The sequence below is a fragment of the Spermophilus citellus genome (assembly GCF_964194105.1).
Source record: "Spermophilus citellus genome assembly, contig: SCAFFOLD_297, whole genome shotgun sequence".
NCBI classification, from domain to species: Eukaryota; Metazoa; Chordata; class Mammalia; order Rodentia; family Sciuridae; genus Spermophilus; species Spermophilus citellus.
The window spans coordinates 59,438-80,694 of NW_027673140.1; the positions used below are offsets into that span (position 1 = coordinate 59,438).

The window sequence follows — 21,257 nt, forward strand, 5'->3', positions numbered from 1 at the left end:
TCTTTAAGGATAAAATGGGCAGAATCAAACTCATTTAACTCACAAAGTGGATTTGACAAGGAAATTATATAATGATGTAGAAGAACTCCCAAAGGTATATAGGTTTATACAGATTCCAAATAATAGCTTTGAACTGTTTTCTTGATGGTCCAATATTGGCATCCAGGAAGACAGTAGCTGATGTAGAACTAAAGAACTGGCCCTCCAAACTTAAATCAATTTATTTTAGGGGACTTCTTTCAGAAATTGTGCAGTTGCTGATATAGTTGTGTTATTGACTATAATAGAAACAGTACTGGCTTTAGGCTCATCTGATTACCTCCATGAAGCTTGGGCAATGTGTTTAATGCTGGTCAACTATAAAATGGGTTTATTGTGTTTCCTCTGAGTTGTTATTAGTATCAAAGGAGCCACTACTTGAGAAAGTGCTATATTTTATGAGCTCTAAAGAAATATAAATGAGGCATTAAACATATATAGGTTTGTTTTAAAACTATTAAATTTTTTGGAACCTGGGACCAGAAATTCTGAGTTGAACTTTTTAATGTAATAAGGACTCTCAGGAACCTTGAACCCTGAGTGCATGTAGCCTACTGCTCTGTGGTGGTCAGTCTGTCTTGTTGCTAGGAGCCTAAGAGCCCTGGTGGGAACAATGGGTCAAGTCATCCATATCCTGGTAGACCTGGTATGTGGCTGTGCTTTAGAAGTGTGCTTCTCTCTCATCCAGGGTGACCTGCAGTCTCAAGCCATGGTGAGGGCAGTGGCACGTCAAGTATGCGAACAGCTCATCCAGAGTAAGTGTGTCATAGTTGACCGGCTTTTACCCCCTTGCTGTTCACATGGAGTTTGTCTTTCCTGTGACTGTGAGCCCCAGGAGAACTCCTTGAAAAAAACTTGTTGGTAAAGACTCTGTGAGCTTCAGATGGCCACTTCTGATCCATCTAAGATGTCCTTACAGACTACCCTTGGCTCAACATCCATGGTCCAGGAGCCAAATGCCTGTGTCCAAGATCTCTGGGTTTGCCCATGTGGATTTAATATGACTGACAGATCAGATCTCATATTCCTTTCTTGCTGTACAGATAGATTTCTTCTCAAGTATCAGCACTTGAAATCGGCCAAACTGTGTCTTCAGAGGCTACCTTCATAAAGATGATTCACATTAATTCACAAGATTTAAATCAGTATCTCCTTTTTATCTATTTTATATCTATTATCTTTTGGTTAGGCTAAAGTCCTTCCCTTTATTCCTTAGACTTTATACCAACGCACACAGTGACAGGGTAGTTATGACATTGGATGGGACACTTGGGATTTGTGCCAAAGATTATGCTGGAACACAGTTGTTAAAACATTATGTCTTCATTTTAAACTTGCACCTTTTAATGGGACTGGATTTCATTTTGCATGTTTGCTCCTGCCAACCGACTGTATATATTATCTCAGTAATTTAACCAGAAGGTTGCTAGACTGGTGGACCCTTCTCTTTTCCAAGTGACCTGTTTAATTACAGAAGAACTGAGGTCAAGCAAAGACAAAATATTCCTTGAAACCCACCCAGCTCTAGCCTAGCTCTGCCATCTAAACCCCACCTAGAGAATACTCTCCTTCTCTAGGACCAACATTAGCAGAGTGGCTACCTTGTCAGCCTCAGGGTTACAATTATTTTAATCCAGGGAAATTAGGGAGTGAGGCCAGGAGACCCCTGAAAATGTCCAAGGAGGCCTAATGGCCTGATCCAAACTTCTACCCGAGTTCTGAGATCTCCCTCTCCGGGAGACGTGGAGTGAAGCTCCCTGCATGAACTTGGAAGAGCTTTCATTAAGACACAAATATCAGGACAAACTGAGGACAAAAGCTACTATCTTAAGACACAGAGTCTTGCTCCCTGTATTTTAAGTCAATTTAATTTAAATAAGTGTCCAAATTAAATGTATAAGGAGAAACAACTTACCAGTTAAATGATACTGTTTCAGTTTTGTGCCAAAACAGGTTCTTTAAAACCAATACCATAGAAAAGGGAAATTGAACTTGAATCTCCTCTGGAATAGAATACATTCAAAACTCTCCCATCTCCTACATTATTTCATAGGTTTCTCATTTTAATACAGTGCATATGAATAGACCATTATAATAAGAAACCTTACATGACTTGCTGAACATCACATGAAGAAAACTTCACAATATTTGTTGCCTTATTCCACAATAAAAATGAAGCCTTTTATAATATATGATTATTTAAAAATGGAGGGCTCAAAATTTATTTTTCTCTCTTAGGAATTCTCAGATTGTTGTGAATGACTCCAAGGAAGTAGAGTCAGGGAGTTGAGACAAGAAAGTTTTAAACACGTCTGTAAAACAGGGAAGCCCTGCCAGTCAGTACAGCTTGGAGATGGAAGAGATTGTATGCAACCCACTCAGAGGCTGTATTTCTGGCAATTCAGTCATCTTCCTTAATATGGCTTTGGTCTTCCTCTGGGTTCCCTATTTTATTTCTTAGGCTCCTGCTTAGGACTTGATTTATCAGTTAGTGTATAATTCCTTACAAGCTCAGTCATCTGCTTTTTAGTTTTCCATTAACCAGAAGAATTATGCTAAGAAGACTCACTTGGGAAACTTCGAGGCCAAGGTGAAAACAGCTGGGGATGTGATAAAGGACAGCCCTGGTCAGTGAAGGAAGCTGAGAAAGCAGATGTGGACACACTGACCTGCTGCAAGTGGGCATGCTCACAGAGAGTCCTCCAGTCTCCAGGAGAGGGTCCCTAGTTGCAGTCACAGTCCAACTCTTAAGACGGCATTGGAAACATTTTAGAAGTATTTCCTCAAAAAGTGGTTTCTATTTTTTGCTTAGCTTTAAATATTTGAAAACGTTATAAGTAATAATCGCTTTTATAAAGATCTCATCTCCTGATGATGTTGGAGAAAAGAAGGATTCTGGTGTCAAGTGCTTTGCAAATCTATTCTTCTAATTATTAAAATGCATTCTTACAGTCACAGCTGGGTTAAAGGATTATGGGAGAGAAAGCCAGATTTTTATTATATAAAGCTAGTGGGAGTTTTTGCAGCTGGGACCTAAGAAAAGTGTCCTGAAAAAAAAAAAAAAAGGCTTGGCAACCAAGATGAGTGAGACCGAGAACTTGTCTGGGGATTTGTGAGCAAGAGGGTGGGGCTGACTTTGTAGGTTGGAAAAAAGACAAATAACATGCGGGCGGCGGTGGTTGTTGTAGAAAAAGGCAGCTGGGAGAGGTTTAGGGGTCAGATAAATGTTGGGGTGAAGATAAAATTTATGACTTCTGCTCCGTGATGCTTGTTGGGAAGCTGACGTGAGTTCTGGAATTCCAAACACATGAGATGTGACTCGAATACAGTCCAGCAGTTAATGTCATCCAAAGTAAAATGTAGAAGATCCTAAGTTGGAAATCAACATATTTCAGAGGGTGTGGTTTTTTTTTCTTCCCCTTGGTGGGTATTGCATAGAATTGTTTGGGGCCCTAACGGAAAGTACCCCCATCCTCCCTTTCTTTTTGTGACCATTCATTGAATGCTGTTTTCTTGCTTCATACCTCAGGTCACATGGCCAGGTACACAGCCATCCTCAACCAGATCCCCAGCCACTCCTCATCCATCCGGACTGTCCAAGGGCCTCCTGGGGAACCTGGAAGGCCAGGCTCACCTGGAACCCCTGGTGAGCAAGGACCCCCAGGTGCACCCGGCTTCCCAGGAAATGCAGGTGTGCCAGGGGCCCCCGGAGAACGAGGTAAGTTGGGCCACTGCTCTTATGGCAACTCCTCTGAGAAGGGGACGATGACACAGAGCATGGTACTTTTATGATGATGAAGTCTGAAGTAATAGACCTAAATTCATTCTACCCCATCTATTCTTTTAATTTTTTGATGGCGGTGGTGGGGATTGAACCCAGAGCCTTGTGCATGCAAGGCAAGCACTCTACCAACGAAGCTATATCCCCAGCCCCTACTCCATCTATTCTTCAATTTCTTGTTTACCTGTCCCTGAGTTGAGAAAATTGAGCAGTGTACAACACATTCATCAGGAGCCACATTTGTTTGTATGACACAGAAGGGTCAGAGCCTCTGCTCACCTCTGAGAGGCTTTTGAGTTCATGAAAAGAGATGTACCCCACTAGATGGATGAATTAAGGAGCTCCTTCTAGTGTTAAGAATTAGAAAATGCTCCCTCACTCTGGGTAGATGTGGCATCCCGTGTGTGTCATGGCGAGCGGGAGCTCACTCTATACACAGATATGGTGCTTTGTATGTGTGCACAGTGCACAGATTGGGCAATAGCCAGTGGCAGTCCTGAGAAGAGTCCCAAATCATATCGACCTGTGACTCACACATCCCTGTATGGAACATATAGCTCTGAACTTTAAATTAAAATATCATGTACAGCTCATCTTCCTATAATATGAGGAAATACTTATTTAACAGTTTCTTGGCCAGTGCTTTATCTTTCTCGCTGAAGTCTCTATAAAATAGAGATCTCCACTTCACCTTCTCTTTTACCATCCATGGCTCTTAAAAGTGTTATATAACATATGTTGTGACACTACAATCAGAGAATAAAAAGTTGTGCTGAAATGAAAATTGTGCAGAGAATGAAAAATTGTGTACAATGAATCAAAATGCATTTTGCTGTCATATATACTTAATTAAAATAAATAAATAAATTTAAAAGTATTACATAACACAAAAATAAGACACCTTTGACCAGTCAGAGTGGCACACGTCTGTAATCTCAGAGGCTCAGGAAGTTGAGGCAGGAAGATAGCAAGTTCAAAGTCAAACTCAGCAAAAGCAAGGGGGCACTAAGCAACTCAATGAAACCCTGTCTCTAAATTTAAAAAAAATTATACACACACACACACACACACACACACACACACACAAAATAGGGCTGGGATGTAACTCAGTAATTGAGTGCCTCTGAGTTCAATCCAAGGTACCAAAAAAAAAAAAAGACTCTGTTTGAATTTCACTTAGTTTCATTCATTGATCATTCCAGAAGCAGATAAAAAAAGATGTAGGAAGTTGGGATCAAATATTAATCTTGGAGAAATGAGGGGCAAAATTGTCAGAGATGAAAGTGGGGTCTGAGACACTATTTCTAGAACGTAGGTCTGGGAAAGCTGAGTGTTGCCTGTCTTCTCTGCAAGTCATCCTGCATTTGTGGGAGGGGTGGAATTAATTCCCCTCATAAGATTTGGGATACGACTGGAGATAACAAAGACAATATCTCATAGTCATCATTGACTCGTGCCTGCAGGCCCTGTGCATTTCTGCCTCTGCTCTTTTGTACACAGTGTCTTTCCCCCCTGGGAAATGTCCTCTCCTCCCCTTATCTAGCATACATACATCTTACTCTTATTTCAGGGCTCAGCTTAACTCCTGTCTCATGCATGTAGCTTTTCTTGATCATCTCAGTGTATGGAAACCTCTGCCCTGAACACCTGCTGCACTTTCTGTCTCTCCCTTCTAATCTAGCACCACTCTTCTGGTGGTAGTGAATGGCTAGTTTGCTGAACATGGGTCAAGTGTGAATTGCTCTGCACAATGCTTTGCATTTAATAGGCACATGCTAGATGGCAATTGCTTTGATTATGATCCAGATATGATTTTTCTTTCTGGAGGTTTTTGCTAGTGTCAGGGCATAGAATCTGCAGACTAGAGAAGGGTCTTATTCCCTCATAATGTGTCACAGACTTGGTTGCCTGGCAGGTGGCCCCCTCTGTCAGTAGAGTACCTCTGATGGTGTTGGGGATGGAGAAAGTGTGACTTGGGAAGCACAGAGCCAGCATGGGGGTCATCCCCGGCTGGTCACTAGCTGCCTTTGTTCCTTTTGGAAATTGTAGCCCTGTTCTTATTGAATTGAGACTTTCCTGCTCTGTGAGATTGCTAAGTGAATAGACCGGAGAAAATCACCCAGTAGTTCTCAAAGAGTGGCCCAGACAACCACTGGAAATAGGAAATTCCATGATGTGATTTTCTTACCCACATGTAGGTAAGAATTCCCTACGATGTAGAGGATGACAATAAGACAGAAAATGAGAGATGCCCTTTGAGTGTGGGGAAGGTGATTTTAATTGATAGATGATAGAGGGTGTTTGGAGATTGCTAAGTTGGGGTTTATAGGCCAGAGTCCAGCAGGCTCTTCATTTACAGCAAAGCATTTTTGGTCATAGCTGGGATTCATTTCTACAAGGTGTGCAGTGATGTTTTGCTCTTTGCCTTGTGCTCCAAACACCCTAGGAAGGATTGAGAGAGAAAAATATCTGGTCTTTCCACTGAGCCAAAAAAAATAGGCTTTTACAAACAGAGGTCTTTAGCCATCTGTTCTCTTGATACTCCCATTTTGCATAAAAGGATGCAGATGAAGTTATTGAGGCCTAAAGAGCTCAAAATCAGTTCATTGCCAGGACCATGTTTTTATTCTGCTGTGTACAGTATGATTATCATGATGCCACATAAAACAGTCTTAAGGAATGCGCCATTGAAATGAGCAAAAATAAGTGTTATTACTAGGCAGTACAGTAAAGTATAAAAGCAAGATTTAAAGGAGTATGATTGTATGTGTGGCTTAGCACTCACATGGACCTTACTTTCTGCTGAGGCTCCATGGGTTACACTAGTTCCCCTGCAAGATCATGACTCTATTCACACTGGCTAAATTTTCATCAGAAATGCACCAGCTGATCTCTCTACTATCATTTTTGAACTTTTAAAAACTTGATATATAGTAAAAATGTAATGCAGAATGCTTATGTATCTGTGTGCATGTAAACGTACACAACTGAGGCAAAAGAACTATTATTGTGTCCTATTTTCTTCCTTTCTTCAAAGTTTTAGGGGAGATCTTGAATATTATGACCGTGGTTTGAAAGGCACTATCCTGGTACAATATCTTTAACTCCATCTTTATAAGAGAAATGGCCATAGAATATGTGTTTAGAGAGCTGAAGAAAACTTACAGGCATCCCCTCCATCTTAGCAATGTAACACAGATGGCTTTTCATGATTCTCCTTATTACCTAAGAGAGAATACAGTTTTTGCTCAGTCTGATTATCTTTCCTCATTAACTCTTTGTCTGTTTAATTTAAACAAAATCTTGTTTAAAGTTTGTGGGGAACGATCTCAGCTATCTTCTCACTGAGATTATAATACATAATCCTTAGAATGGAAAGATTCAGAGGGTTCTTATGGCTGGTGCTGGTCAAGTTTTCGGTCTAAAGCTTGAACTCCAACTTGGATTTACCTAATTGCTGGTGCTCAGAATTTAAGAGGCTTCATTTGTACGACGCCATGTTATGCAGCTTAATTTCTCACCTGCTTTTTCTTGTCCTGTTTGTTTAAGTTCCTCCAGGGATTACTGTATTGGTTACTTCTTCCTAAACCTGGCACTGTCCTCAGATAAATAGTTTTTCATAACTGGGTCCTTGTTATCCCAAAATTCAGAAAAAGGGTACAATTAGTCCTAAAGTTCCTCCATTGTTCCTTGAACCTAGTGATGGCTCTTCTTTACCTCAGATCCTTCTCCAGTCATGGTCTTGGATAATCCTAACGTAGTTATACGTGCATTTTGATATATTATACATACATGAATATAACTTCCTATTCTTGTGGTTGTATGTGATGTGGAGTTTCACTGGTCATGTATTCATATATGAACAGTGGAAAGTTATGTCTAATTAATTTCACCGTCTTTCCTATAAACATCCCCCCTTCCTTCCCTTCATTTCCCTTTGTCTAATCCAATGAACTTCTATTCTCTCTCCGCCCTTATTGTGTGTTAGCATTCACATATGAGAGAGAACATTCAGCCTTTGGTTTTTGAGGATTGGCTTATTTCACTTAGCCTGATAGTCTCCAGATCCATCCATTGACTGGCAAAAGTCATAATTTCATTCCCGTTTCTTTTTTAGATTAGTTTTTCTTGGTGCATTAAGATTGTACATAATAGTGAAATTTGTTGTGACATATTCATACATGCATATAACATAATTTGCCAATTACATTCTGCACTACCTCCCCTTTCCTCTCCTCCCGCCCTCTGGTTCCTTTCCTTTACCCCTCTGGAACAGCTCCATTTTCTAATTCCAACTCTGCACATCATTCCCACATGATTCATCTGTTCATTTCCTTACACTGTTTATTTAAAATGTTCATTATTCACACTACTATCTTGAACTAAAATTAACCAAGTTGACAATGAGTTTGTCGGTCTTTAGCTCACAAAATTAACTTTATATTTACTTGAAAAGAAAAAGAAAGTACTCCTGATTTCTGTTTTCATGCAACTCCTTCAGTTTCAATGATTCTTCAAAAATTATTGGATCAGAGGCACCATGCAACTGAAGGTTTTCATTTTTAGGTTTTCCACCCATAACAGCTGGAATTCATATCTGGTTTGTTTTGTGCAATAAATCAGCAAATATGTATTGAATGCAGGGCTTATATAAGGCTTTTTGGCTTGGCCATATGTAAGATAATACCATTATTTGTGGCTTTCACTTATTAGGCACCAAATGCATTTGCCAACTATTGTACTCAATTCTATGTTCGTACTATCTCATTTGGAGAAAATAAAAGACATGGTTTGATAAAGAAGAAATATGGACTGTTTCTGAATGTTCAAGGTGAGAGATAGTAAATGTTATGTGAGTTAGAAAATAAATGATTTCAGAACGTAGAGGAAGATGTCATTGTGGTCTTTGAAAAGAAAGTGTTCAAATACTGGGTATCATTTGCTTAGCATGCTGTGTAACCCTAATAAAAATCTTATGAGATCAGGATTAGCCCTGTTTTTAGGTGAGAAAACTGAGGCTGTGTTTCCTTTCCTGTGCCCTGTTTCTGTCTGTGAATTATTTAGTGAGTTTCATAAAGGAGAGGTCAGAGCTGTGCAGAGTCTGATGAACCCTCTTGCAGGATGACTCCTAACAACCACAAAATTCAAAACATGTGACCTGTTGAATTGGCCAGAATGTCCTGGTGGGCTGTGGCTTGACTATTTGCAAGCTCTTTTTGCACTCTGATTTGGTATATTTGGATAGCATTGGGGCATCTGTGACTGATCCATTAGATTAAAAACAAATGTGATAGAAACCATTTGGCATGGTTATACCATTTGGCACATGACAGTTCTCCCAGCAACTTAGAAAATACTCAACACCACATAACAGAGTCCATCTGGAAGAATTACCTGTAGAGAAACTGCTCATAGATCTGGCACTTTGGAGGACGACTCTAGAATTTAGACTTCTATTAAGATATTTGATTTGGAGGCAAAGAGAGAGAAACATGGAATTGTACAAGTCAATCCTTTTTAGAAGAAAAATCATTTCGCCTCTCTAATTTGTGAAACTGCATTATCTGAGAGTAGCATACTAGTTTGAACAGAATGTGGTTTGGGGCCTCAGTGACATATGTATTAGGATCCTAACTCTGCAACTAGTTACTAACTATGTAATCGTGACTCCCTAAGCTTAGATCCTAATTTCTCAGAATTTTCATTTGTTCAACCAATGCTTACTGAGCATCTACTACATGTCAGGCAGAGTGCTTGGCATTGACAGCATGGTGAGTAAGGCAGGCATGCATTTCCCAACTTTCAGGCCACCTTGCTAACTATGGGCAAGACAGATATTAAACAAATAATATATGAATAATTTTATTAAAGTTGTGAAAAGTGCTAAGAAAAAAATGCGGGATGTAATCTGAGCGAAGGAGACTCTGACTTAAGTCTACAAAGTGGTATTTTAACTGAGACCTGAGAGTTTGGTAGGAATTTGAAATATCAATGAGAGAGACGGGGAAGCATTCTAGGCAGGGAAACACCACATGCCAACGTCCTGAGGTGGGAAAGGGATTGAAACATAAAGCCATGATTCTCAATCCTACCTGACATGTTGTCCCCTCTTTACAACAAATATTTGTGACACCTTTTTTACTTTTCCAAAATGGGATTCAGAGGTAATAAATGCAACCTATCTTCACATACAAACAAATAATACCAAATAAAGTACCAAAGTGTACTCTTGTATAACAGAAAGGGAACTAAAAGGATATCAATGTAGGTCAAATAATTTATTTCATTTCATGTAGTTAAGTGCCAAAAAACCCTATAATTATTTCATCATCCAAAAATTCTTCTAGAAACAATTCTGCCCATACTAAGACCCATAGGAAATAGCACAGGCAGAACGTGGGGAGTGAGGAGGAAAATAAGAACCCAGGAGAGGAGAGGAGCAGACAGGGGCCTCATGAAGCAATCAACACTTTGTAGTTCTGGGTGAGGAATTTGAACTTGATCCTGAAAGCAACAGAAACTTCCCCCTTTCTCTTTCAGAATGTCATTATAAAGAATTGTGCCATCTACATTTGTCTTTCTTGTGCTCACAGTGAAGATCTAATACGGCAAAACACTTGATTGCCATTATGCAAATAAATGTAAATGATCTCCTCAACTTTTTAACCCAAGGTTTATTGGCAAGGAGAGTTCCCCCAGGGAAACCCAATAGAAAAGGAGCTGCCTTGCTCTGGTGCCATAAATAAATGACAGTCCCTTTCATGGGTGGCAGTGGGGGCAGCAAACTGTGACCCTACACTAAAGCTGACCTTTTGTGCGTAATGCTCATGAGAAACCGAGACAATAGGGCTGAGAGAGAAAAAAAAAAGTCCTGGATAGATTTAAAGTTTGGAGAGAGAAGTAGGTTTCTTTTGTTCAGTATTCCTGTGGTGAAGAGATAGAAGGGCTGAAGATAAATCTAGCAGAAAAATTTGGTAAGAAATCAAAATAAAGGCATAACAACTGTGAGCCAGGACTACTGCTATGGTAGAGATCAATTCTGTGAAACTTCTTAATGTATCCTGACTTATTCCTGGAAAAATGATCTGTAGGGGGCAGGCCAACTTGATTAAAGGTAAAGCAGGGTCGGACTTTCATTACGACTCTGGTTGGCACTTAAATATTGACAAGTCTTGCTGTGATTTTGTACGACACTTGATGTTCAGTTGCCTGACCTGTGCTCTCTCTTCTCATTGCTGTTTGAAACACATTTTCCTTCTTCTGACCTGAGTCCCATTCCAGCCTCTCATTTCCTGAGAGAAAAGTCAAGATAGAGTTTGCCCTTTTCTCTCCCAGTATCATCTGGTAAGTCCAATTCAAATGCCTTATAGATAAGACCTTTTTCTGAAACTCTGCTGGATTAGGTTTTCCTAACGTGTGGTCACGTTAAGGCATGGACAGTGAATGCACTTTCCTTTTTCCTCTTTACATCATCTTTCTTTTTTTAGGGTTTCTCCCCCACCCCCACCCCCACCAGTTGTGAAGTGACTCATTACATTGATCACTGCTGCAGAAACTTCATGCATTTGTAATCTGCTGCTGTGTAACAAATTACCTTAGAATTTGGTGGCTTAAAGCAGTGAACATACATGGCCTCCATTTTTGTGGGCCAGGGATGTGAGTTTAGCTGGGTGCTTTGGGCCCAGGGTCTTTCATGAAGTTGAAATTGATAGTCATCCAGGGCTGTAGCCAACCGAAGACTTGACTAGGGCTAGAGGATCTGCTTCAAGATGGGTCCCTCTATTCTGCTTTGCTCAGAACTGGTGCTGAGAGAAAGAAAGAGAAGGAGAAGAAGAAAAAGAAGGAGGAGTTGTCATTGTTGTTCCCAATGACTTCTTTGGAGCTAGTCTCAGGAGTCCAAGCCTTCACTTCACTGTGTTCACTTGTCTGATGGGAGTCACTAAGCATCTCCCACACTCAGGCAGAGGAGAACTGTGCTGTGCATTTGTGAGGGAGGTATATCAAAGAATTTGTGAGTATATAGTTAAGCCATCGTCTACCTGTAAATCACACCAGGCCTTCTGGCCATGCAGTGCAAGCTGGAGGAAGCTTTCATTCATCAGAGTGGCCCCTCCATGTGCTACTTCCAGTATGCTGAAGAATGAGGGAACTTGGGAAGGGCCAACCCATTCTGTACCTGCCTGTTTTCACCATCTCTGTGTGTTTTCTCTCCTGTAGACTTTCAATTCAATGCCAGATGTAAACTTTTTAGAGGGAAACAGATGCAAATTTAAACACCTAAAAAAGAGTAGCACATATTGCAAAAATATTTTTTTAGAATACTAGCATCTTTTGTATTTCTGTTTCTGAGGTTTGTTGTAATCAGAACAAAATTGTTCTCCAAATAAACAAAAAGAATGATTTAAGAAAAAAAAGTTGTTGACAAAATTAAATTCTGTCTTCACTCCTTGTAATGAGTAAAATTTGACTTTATTACAATGACCAAAATCTGTAACTGGTGTCTATCAAAATGTTCTTTTTGCCATGGGAATATAATTTGTTCCTGTAACTTAATTCCAGTAATTTAGGGGGCTTGCACAAGAGGATCCCACAAGTTCAAGGTCAGTCTCAGCAACTCTGTGACACCTTGTCTCAAACTAAAGCAGTTAAAAGGTCTGGGGATAGAGCTCAGTAGTAAAATGCCCCTGTTATAAAAAATTTTTTAAAAGGAGGAAGAGGAGGAGGAGGAGAAGGAAAAGAAAAAAAAAATAAAACCGTGGTTAGAGTCTGTATAGTATGTGTATTAGTTATGAACAAACATCTGATAACTCTGCACATTACCAATCCTAGCCCATTAATCTGTGATGCTACTACTCAGCACCCACATGGAATACCTCTCTTGAACTGGTCTTTGATGGTTTCACCTTGTCCCATCTCACCAATGAGGCTACCTTCTGCAAAGACCAAAGTTATTGTATATTTTTCTTTTATTCCTCAAAATACCTGAGATACAATAGTTACTTCATGAATCATAAATGATGTTTATTACTTTTGGCTGGCATCTCTATGGCTGTTCCTTGTTCCCACTTGTGCCACGATGAAAGTCAAAACACATGTGGTTATAGCTCATGAGTCCTGAGATGTCAGAGACATCATGTGAACAGCAAAGTACTGCCAAGTTCACAGTGCTGGCCATCACCGAGCATCATGAGCTGAAAGTGGTCAAAAAATCAGCATGAGATGTTTAAGTAGGAGATTTGGTTATGCTGGTTAGCAGAAGAGAGAGACAGACTGCCTTTTGAATTTGTAGGAATGTCACCATTATGTATAATTATAGTGCACTGGTGAAAAATATGGAAAAAAAATATCAGAATATTGTTTTTTTTATTCTAAGTTTTTAGGCCTTTCCTTGAACATAAATAAGTGCAGTCGAAATATAGCATATACTAGTTTATATAATAAAACAAAAGCTGTAAGCAGCTTTAGCAGTGATAAACCATGTTCAGTGGTTTTTTTGACCTGGCTATCAAAGCAAAAAATATATGATAATAAATAAATATGTTGAAATACATTTTTAAGGTGGGCAAAAGCATGTATAGAAGAGATATATGCATTAGTCTATTCCATTTTAATTGGTTCTAGATTTAGCTTTGACATGAAATTACTTGGTAAATGTAGCAAAAGAGTTTGACTTTTCTGAAGTTCTTTGAAAATTTGGAAAGACATGAGAAGGCTCCTAGATATAAGATGTGCTTATTTAATAAATAGGCCTTCTTGCTTGTTATGAAGGGCTGTTGGTCATAATACATTTTATTTTAACCTTTGTAGATCTTTTTTTTGTAGATCTTTTTTTTTTTAAAGAGAGAGTGAGAGGGGGACAGAGAGAAAGAGAATTTTTTAAATATTTATTTATTTTTTCTTAGTTCTTGGCGGACACAACATTTTTGTTTTTGTATGTGGTGCTGAGGATCGAACCCGGGCCTCATGCATGCCAGGCGAGCACGCTACCGATTGAGCCACTTCCCCAGCCCCCCCTTTGTAGATCTTGACCTTATCCTAGTCCCCTGACAGGTCTCTTCTCTCTCAAGGGTAGAGGTCGTTGTATCAAGACCAAGCTGTAATTTAAGTATCATCTACTTATTCCATATTCATGTTGAACCTGAAATGTTCATTGGCTTAAGCCAAAGAAATTGACTCATTTTCCCACAAATTTTTAATAATTTTCTTAATAATCAGCATTGTAGATAATATAAGACAGCATTTAAAGAGGAACTGTCAAGACTTTGGAGCTGAGAGAAATAGACTGGAATTTGATCTGACATTTTTGTGTACCCATGAGGTCAGTGGCCCACGCTGAGTGGAAAAAAAAAAACAAAAAAAGCCAGGATTCCTGGTGCCTGACAATCCTGTTTCCTCCAGCCACTTAACTGCCACTGTGAACAGCCAACATGCAGATGAGAGTGGGCTGGTGTCGCTGATGCACTGTGCACCCCAACTTCTTTCTTCAATCCCCCACTGGCCTCTCTTCTCCCTACTGTCCCCCCTTTCTCTGCCCAAACTTGAGTGATTGTGTGGACAGACACTAAAGCATCCTCTGCCCATAGTGTCTTGCCTGATAGAAACTGATGGAAAATCCTGAAGTGCACACTGTGCTGTTGCCTTGACCTGGACACGGTGAGTGGATTCCTTTGACCACTGGGTTTCCTTGTTTAGTGGTTCGACACATTTTCTTCTGGTGTTTCTGTGGGGCTGACAAGTGTTTTCCTGGATGACTTGAGCTCTGTGGGACTCCCATCTGCCTTGGTTTTTGTAGCACCCAGCAGAGCAGATTTCAGATTTTGTGGAACCTGAAACTTAACTAACTTGGGGTTCCTCTTTCAGAAGATAAGTCTCAGTTATGAACATGAAATAGGTACAGGGTGTTGAAGGGGGACTGTGCAGGCAAGGAGCCACATCCATTTACCTTGAAGTCTGGTCCTCAAAGCTTGACTTGACCTGGCCTCTCTCCTTAACCCTACCTCTGCCTCTTTGCATCTCAACTTGACAGCTGCAACCCTCTGTGGCTCCTGATTCCAGTGGGCAACGAACGTGTCTCTCTGCTTTGGATCCTGCCCAAAGGCCTAGGCTCTGTGCTCAAGCCACATCATTTATTCCTGTTGTTTCTGCTGCCCTCCTAGGGGTGATAGTGGCTTCCTGCTATTGTTTATTTATAAGCTTCATCTTTATTTGACTCTGGAGGCCATCTATTACCCATCTAATTGAGTCTCTGTCTGAAATTCGTCTGCCTGAAAGACCTAGAGTGGCTTATATTTCCCTGGCTCAGCTCTGAATTATATAGTACATGGCCAGTTACTAATATGAAAAGAGCAACAGGAAATGAGACTTTTAGCAAAGTTTATTTACACTTAAAGCAACTGTATATTTTCTACTCTGGGCCACTATAACACAAAGCATGGATCTCTACAGACTGATACTAGCCCTGTGGACCAGACATGTGGAAATACCAGAGCTTGGCAAAGGGCATAAGATACAGTTAAACTGAGTCCCATTTCTTTGCCTTCTTATAACCAGGTTCTTAAGTACATTGTACCTAGTAGGCATTCAAGCATGCACTGTGTGAAGAACACACTGAACTTGAAATTCATCGCCAGCATTTCCCAGGCAACAGACAAATATAACACAGCTGAAGTCTTGCTCCACAGTCTCTGACTTTTTGGTACAATTACAATGAAAGCATTCCCCAGGCCTTGCATCTCTGCCTGGGCATAAATCCTGGGAGTTCCTCAGAATGTCTGGGATCAGGAAGCAGCAACTGCTCCACAGAGTAGCAGAGAGTCCAGCCTGGAGTCCTTGGTGTGGCTGGGGGGCCATGGAGATGAGTAAGATCTTCCTACTCAGAGGCCAACAGGCCAAAGAAAATAGGAAACAGACAACAAGGGGCCAGGCCCAGGACATGTGGTCAGTGTGAGCAGGATAAATCCTCCTAAATTCAACCCCAGATCTTGCTCAGAGCAGAGGATAAGTGAAACTGAGGGACACAGCTGAAGAAGTGGGGTGGCACACACAGACTGATAGCTGAATGTGAAGGCAGAGAGAACCATGAAGACGGATTTGACAGTTCAGGAAGCCACAATTGCACCAAGCCAGACAGGAAGTGCAGCCTGCATACCCAGGCTTGGGTGAAGAGGCAGCAAGTACAGGCTTCCTATAGAGGCACCCACACCAACCTTTCCTGGTTAAAATGTTGGCTCTGTTCTTCTTAGCTAAGGACAGGTGACTTGGCCTCTGTATCACAGTCCTTTTTCAGGGTTAATGAACTTTGCCCTCTTGGTTTCTATGGAAACGGAGTGAATTTGTACATGTAAAGCATCTGACTTCAAAACCTAGTGAAGTAGCTTACAGGCATAGCTGATGCACCATAGGCCACTTTTTGGTTTTGTCTCAGTCTGCCATCAGACTGTATTGCATTCATCCATCCATTTTTGTTGGTAGATATTTCTAAAGTGCTTGATATGCAACTGGCACTGGGGATACAGTGAAGAATTAAGACACACAGATACCGCTTTCATGGAAAATATTGAAGGGTCAGTGTTAGCTTACTGGTAATGGAGAGTCAGATACTCTCAAATGGCTTCTAATGAGAATCTGAAGAATGAATCACAGTGACCAATGTGCCATTCTAGTGGAGGATGTTGATAACAGGGATATGCTTGTGTGCAGGCAGGGGCATATGGGGAATCTGTTCTGCTGTGAACCTAAAACTGCTTTGAAATGTTAGAAACATAATAATGAGAGAGACTGGGGGTAGGGCAGAGAGAAAGAGAAGAAGGAAAGGAAGAAATGGGTTCTCTCTGATGATCTTAACTATTTTTGATAACTACAGAAAACTAATGATATATCAATCGTGATTAAATTACATTTGGGGTAAATTACATCTTCATTTATATTAATTATGCTCATAAAACATTACTGAAGCTTACATTTAATTGGAACTAATTAAGCTCATCTATAAAAAGCACTAGAGTCAATTTCCCCATGCAGGGAACTTGATTTTTAAAAAGCAGTGTTCACACAACCCAGGAGGAGTGTGAAAGTAATACCAAAGCTCCAGCTTTGTTGTTTTATTTTCAGTCTCTAGATCCTTCCAAAGTTCTACTTCTGATGCGCAGCTGAGTGCTGACGTAGGCCTCTCCATTCTGTCAGTCTTCCTGTGTTTACTGGGCCACCTGTTATGAGATCCTTCTTGGCTCTGATACTAGAGAGATAAGTAAGGCATATAGTTTGGGGGCTGGATGGACATGAGTAAGAAATACAGTCGGATACATGGAGCCCTAGAAGGTACAGATATTATGAAAACAGAGAAATCATTCATTCATTCTTTTATTAGTTCACTCAACAAAATATTTGCTAGTTATGTATCCTGCAAAGACACCCCACAAAGTATTATGGACAGAGCCAGGAATAAGATAGATAATCATTGCCCCCTTGGATCTATTGTGGCTCTGCCTATTATGGATACAGAGAAGGTTGAAGCAGCATCTTGAAGAATGATGTGCACTTACGCAGAAGGCAAGGTGAGAGGGTGCTTCCAGAGGAAATCTCTCTTGCACTCAGATTCCGTGCATCTCCTGAGTCTCAATGCTTTTGTGGAAAGGATTCTGGCATCCTTCTGTGGTGACCCCATCTTGGCACCTACGGGCCTCACCTCGGGTCTTTGCAACAGAGATTTATTATAGGCAATGACTGTTTGTTTTGTCTGTAAAGAATGACTTTGTGTCCAGGCTCTGAGGCCCTTAAGCATCTTATGAACAGTCACAGGCTGACTTTTAGGACATTTGGCTTCCTACCTTTTAATCGGTGTCTACAAAACTTATCAAAAATATGTCCACATCTATTTTTGGAGCACTGAATTAATTGTTTAAGCCTAGACTTTAATTTTAATCCTTATGATTTTAAACATGATTATTGCACTCCCAAAAGAAGACATACAGCTAAGTTCACGTATCAAGGATATGAATATTCCTTTGGCAGGAGAACCATATGTATACATATGTACAAATATTAATATATTAGCCTATATGTAGTTTTGAACATATGATAACTTTAAGGGCAATAAAATCTAAAATTTCCTGTTAATATGTAATTGTATCTTTAGATTTCCTGTTTCCTTTTCTGAAACATTTTGAGAAGCTAGACTATTTTTGTGATGTTCTTTATTACTTCCCTTAACTTGGGTTACAGATAATATCAAATTCCACTTATTGTTTTCTACATAACATGAAAATTAAAGCAGATTTTCTATTCTGGGTCTTGCCCACCTTTTGCTTTCTTACAAGTCAGCTAAAGCAGGTCAGGAAACTCAGAGGTTAATCCTGAGACCATTTTCCTGGGTGTCCTTACAGCCTGCCTTTGTCTTGTACTGGTGGAAAATCCAGATGATATTGTAGGACCGAGAGGTGGTGAGAGGTCTCTGAGTCACCCTGCAGTTAATCAGGAGCAGCTTGGTGTTAGTCATCAGTTTATTTTCTTATGTTTTAATTTTTTCAAAATTAGCAGTTCTCATGGGGAATGTAATGCCAATTCTAATAGAAAAAGAGGGATTTTGCTAAATTCCCAGTTGCCTGTTAGGGTGCTGGCATTGACAAGTGAGAGAACACTGTCAGCCGGAGAGAATCAACTCAGCTCCTCAACTAACACCTTGAGGACTTACGCAGGTGGCTGTCTGTCTAAACAAACTGATTAGCAATCAAGCAGTAAAGGGTAACTAGTCTGAGTGAGCATGAGCTTTTAAAACTCAAAGGAGATGTACTTTGACTTTTGAGAAATCACCATCCTCCTTATGGGCTCCTAAAAGAAGCAGCAGGCCCTACCAGCATGTCACAGGTGTGTGGTCTGCCTTGGACTCTTATTGAGGCACTGGCCTTAACATCACCAAGGGCACATGAAGTAGGTCTGGGATTGTGGGAAGCACAGCAGTGCTAGACCAGACTGGACCACTGAAAGCAAGGAAGAGTGCTTTTTTATTTCAAAACACTATCTTGATCCCAGGAGGTGGTTACTGGGAGCACAGAAGACATCCACAGTGTAGAGACAATAATTATATGTGCAGTGTAAAGAAAAACTCAGCTGCCCACTACCTACTTTACCAACTATTTTCAGAACAAATACTGTACCGATGCCCTTCTTTCTGGAACTTATAAACCAAGATATTAAAAGTGAATATTTTGAAGTGCTAGAATTCTTACTTGTTGTGACTTCTAATTTGTCTACTGTGAATATGTATTATATTTGTAGTAAGAAAATAAAGTTATTTGTAACTTAAAAAACTTTTAAGTTCCCTGCATGACTGCTGTCTATCAAATTGGCTATTTTTATTTATTTATGTTTTCTTCTAGGCTTTGTCAGTAGGTATAATTAATCAGAGACGCGGTTCTCATTCTACTCTTTCAAAGAATTCTTGTTTCTGGGAAGTGAATAGCAGAGACCTTCTGTGATATGTGCTAGGGTTACCTGATTCTAGTCTAATGCAATCCTATCATGGTCTTTAGTGGTCAAGACTCCAAGTGCCTTCACTGTCCAGTGACTTTGTATTAGGACCTGTCTGGATGATGAGGTGTCAGAGTATGTGTTTTTTTGTTGTTGTTGTTGTTTTGTTTTCTGCCTGTGAAAATGTATAGTTTGTTAAAAGTGTCATAAATTACTTGGAATAAGAGTTCTGCTCAATGGAAAAGAAACTCAAATAGGTTTAGATTTTTATGGGGCTGAATCAGCCAAATCAAACACAGGCTTTCCTGAAGCTTCCAAGTTTTTAATGGAAACTCACGCTCTTCAGAACTTTGCTGCCTAATTATAATTCATGCCTTTTGCAGATACATTACAGGGTGGACCAAAAGGAAAATGTTAGATGTGTCCACTTGTGATTTCTATTGTGCTACTTGTGGAGTGCCAACTGCATACGCTGAATGGCCTGGTGTGTGCAGAGACACAGGCCAGCTCTGTGCAAAGACACAGGCCAGCTCTTGGCAGGCCAGACCATTTCAGGAAGAAGTAGCAAGAGACCCTGGCTTGCAGTGTGCAGAGTACACACTCAGATGCAGAACCAGACCACTGGAATATGATTTTGCATAAGCTACTAGGGTCAGAATTTAATTTAAAAGTCCTTTGGTACCCATAACTAACCCAATTCATTATTGTCATCAGAAAGATGCTTTTGAAACCTATAAAATTTTATTTTTATAAAAGAACTTTTTCTCCCCTCACCTTTTATTTTTTTTAAGGTTTAACTGGTATCAAGGGAGAGAAAGGAAATCCAGGCATTGATACTCAAGGATCAAGAGGACCCCCTGGGCCAGCAGGTAAGTCTTGCTACTTAATAAAAAAAAAACCTGTAAAATATAAATCTTTATATTCACTTGTTATCACAGATGAGAAAATGGCCATATTTATATCCTTGTATCTAAGTAGAGTGGTTCTACTTCCCATTTATTTTACTGAGAGGCCAATTTGTTAGTAATAATCTTTCCCACATAAGAACCCCCAAAGTGACAGCATTTTCTGGACTCTTGGTGGATATATGAGTTAGGAGAGGCTAGGCTAGGCCTAGTACCAAATCCCAAATACTTTGTGGATTGACATAATAAAACTTTATTTTATCTTCACAAAGTTTGATGTGGGTAAGGTAGTGCCTTTCCATTTTGAACCCCATGACCTGCATCATGGGTCATATAGACCCTGAGAAAAAGATAAAGAAGGCCCATGAGACTCAACTTCCTAAATATAATGATATACTACTTCCATCCATATTTCAGTGGCTGGAACCAGTCACACATCCCCAGAGCCACTGGCAGGGAGGCATGGAATCTCAAGGAACATGAGTGAACATCACGAGCACCAGTTACTCCTGCTGTGGTAGCCTCACCAAATGAGTTTCCTTAAAATTTAGTTTTGTGTGCAAAATCCCACACTCTTAAGATGATCTCCAGATGATCAGACATGCTATTAGAATTACAATTTTGCTTATTGTATGTTTAGAATCTCAATCTTAGCCCCACTGGATCAAATGTTCCGATTTTTCTTTCCAGTCTAACAATGCTTTTGGAATATATTTCTAAGAGAGGTTCCTGATGCAACAGATCCATTGCCTCAGGAATAACTTCTGTTATTAGAGATTTGAATGAGGACCTTATCTAGCATCATGCAGTGCACTGAATAGGTAGTTGTGAGCATTGAGTGAACAGAACTGCATGTGTCTGAGGGCAAGCACATGACTCAAATACAAGGGGATACTCGTTCCTACTTTTCAGTTCAGTTCTTATTGAATAGTGTTATTTCTAGTTGAAGAATTTTGAACATTGTTGGAACCCAGGCCTAAAAACAAACAGGCACCTCACCACCACCCCCAAAACAAAACCCCCCCCGAAACACAGCCTGACAAACTTCTTAAATACAAAAATATTTT

General features: G+C 40.1%; 1 protein-coding gene across 1 annotated transcript in view; it reads left to right on the plus strand.

Annotated features, from left to right (window-relative positions):
* LOC308640061 (collagen alpha-1(XIV) chain-like) overlaps positions 1 to 21,257 on the plus strand; it is a gene marked incomplete at its 5' end in the record, with an annotated part of 83,707 nt that overhangs the window by 58,801 nt on the left and 3,649 nt on the right. The window contains 3 exons of the mRNA XM_081312117.1: positions 728 to 794; positions 3,569 to 3,757; positions 20,077 to 20,154. Coding sequence (XP_081168243.1) covers positions 728 to 794; positions 3,569 to 3,757; positions 20,077 to 20,154 — 334 coding nt within the window. The remainder of the gene's footprint in view (positions 1 to 727; positions 795 to 3,568; positions 3,758 to 20,076; positions 20,155 to 21,257) is intronic.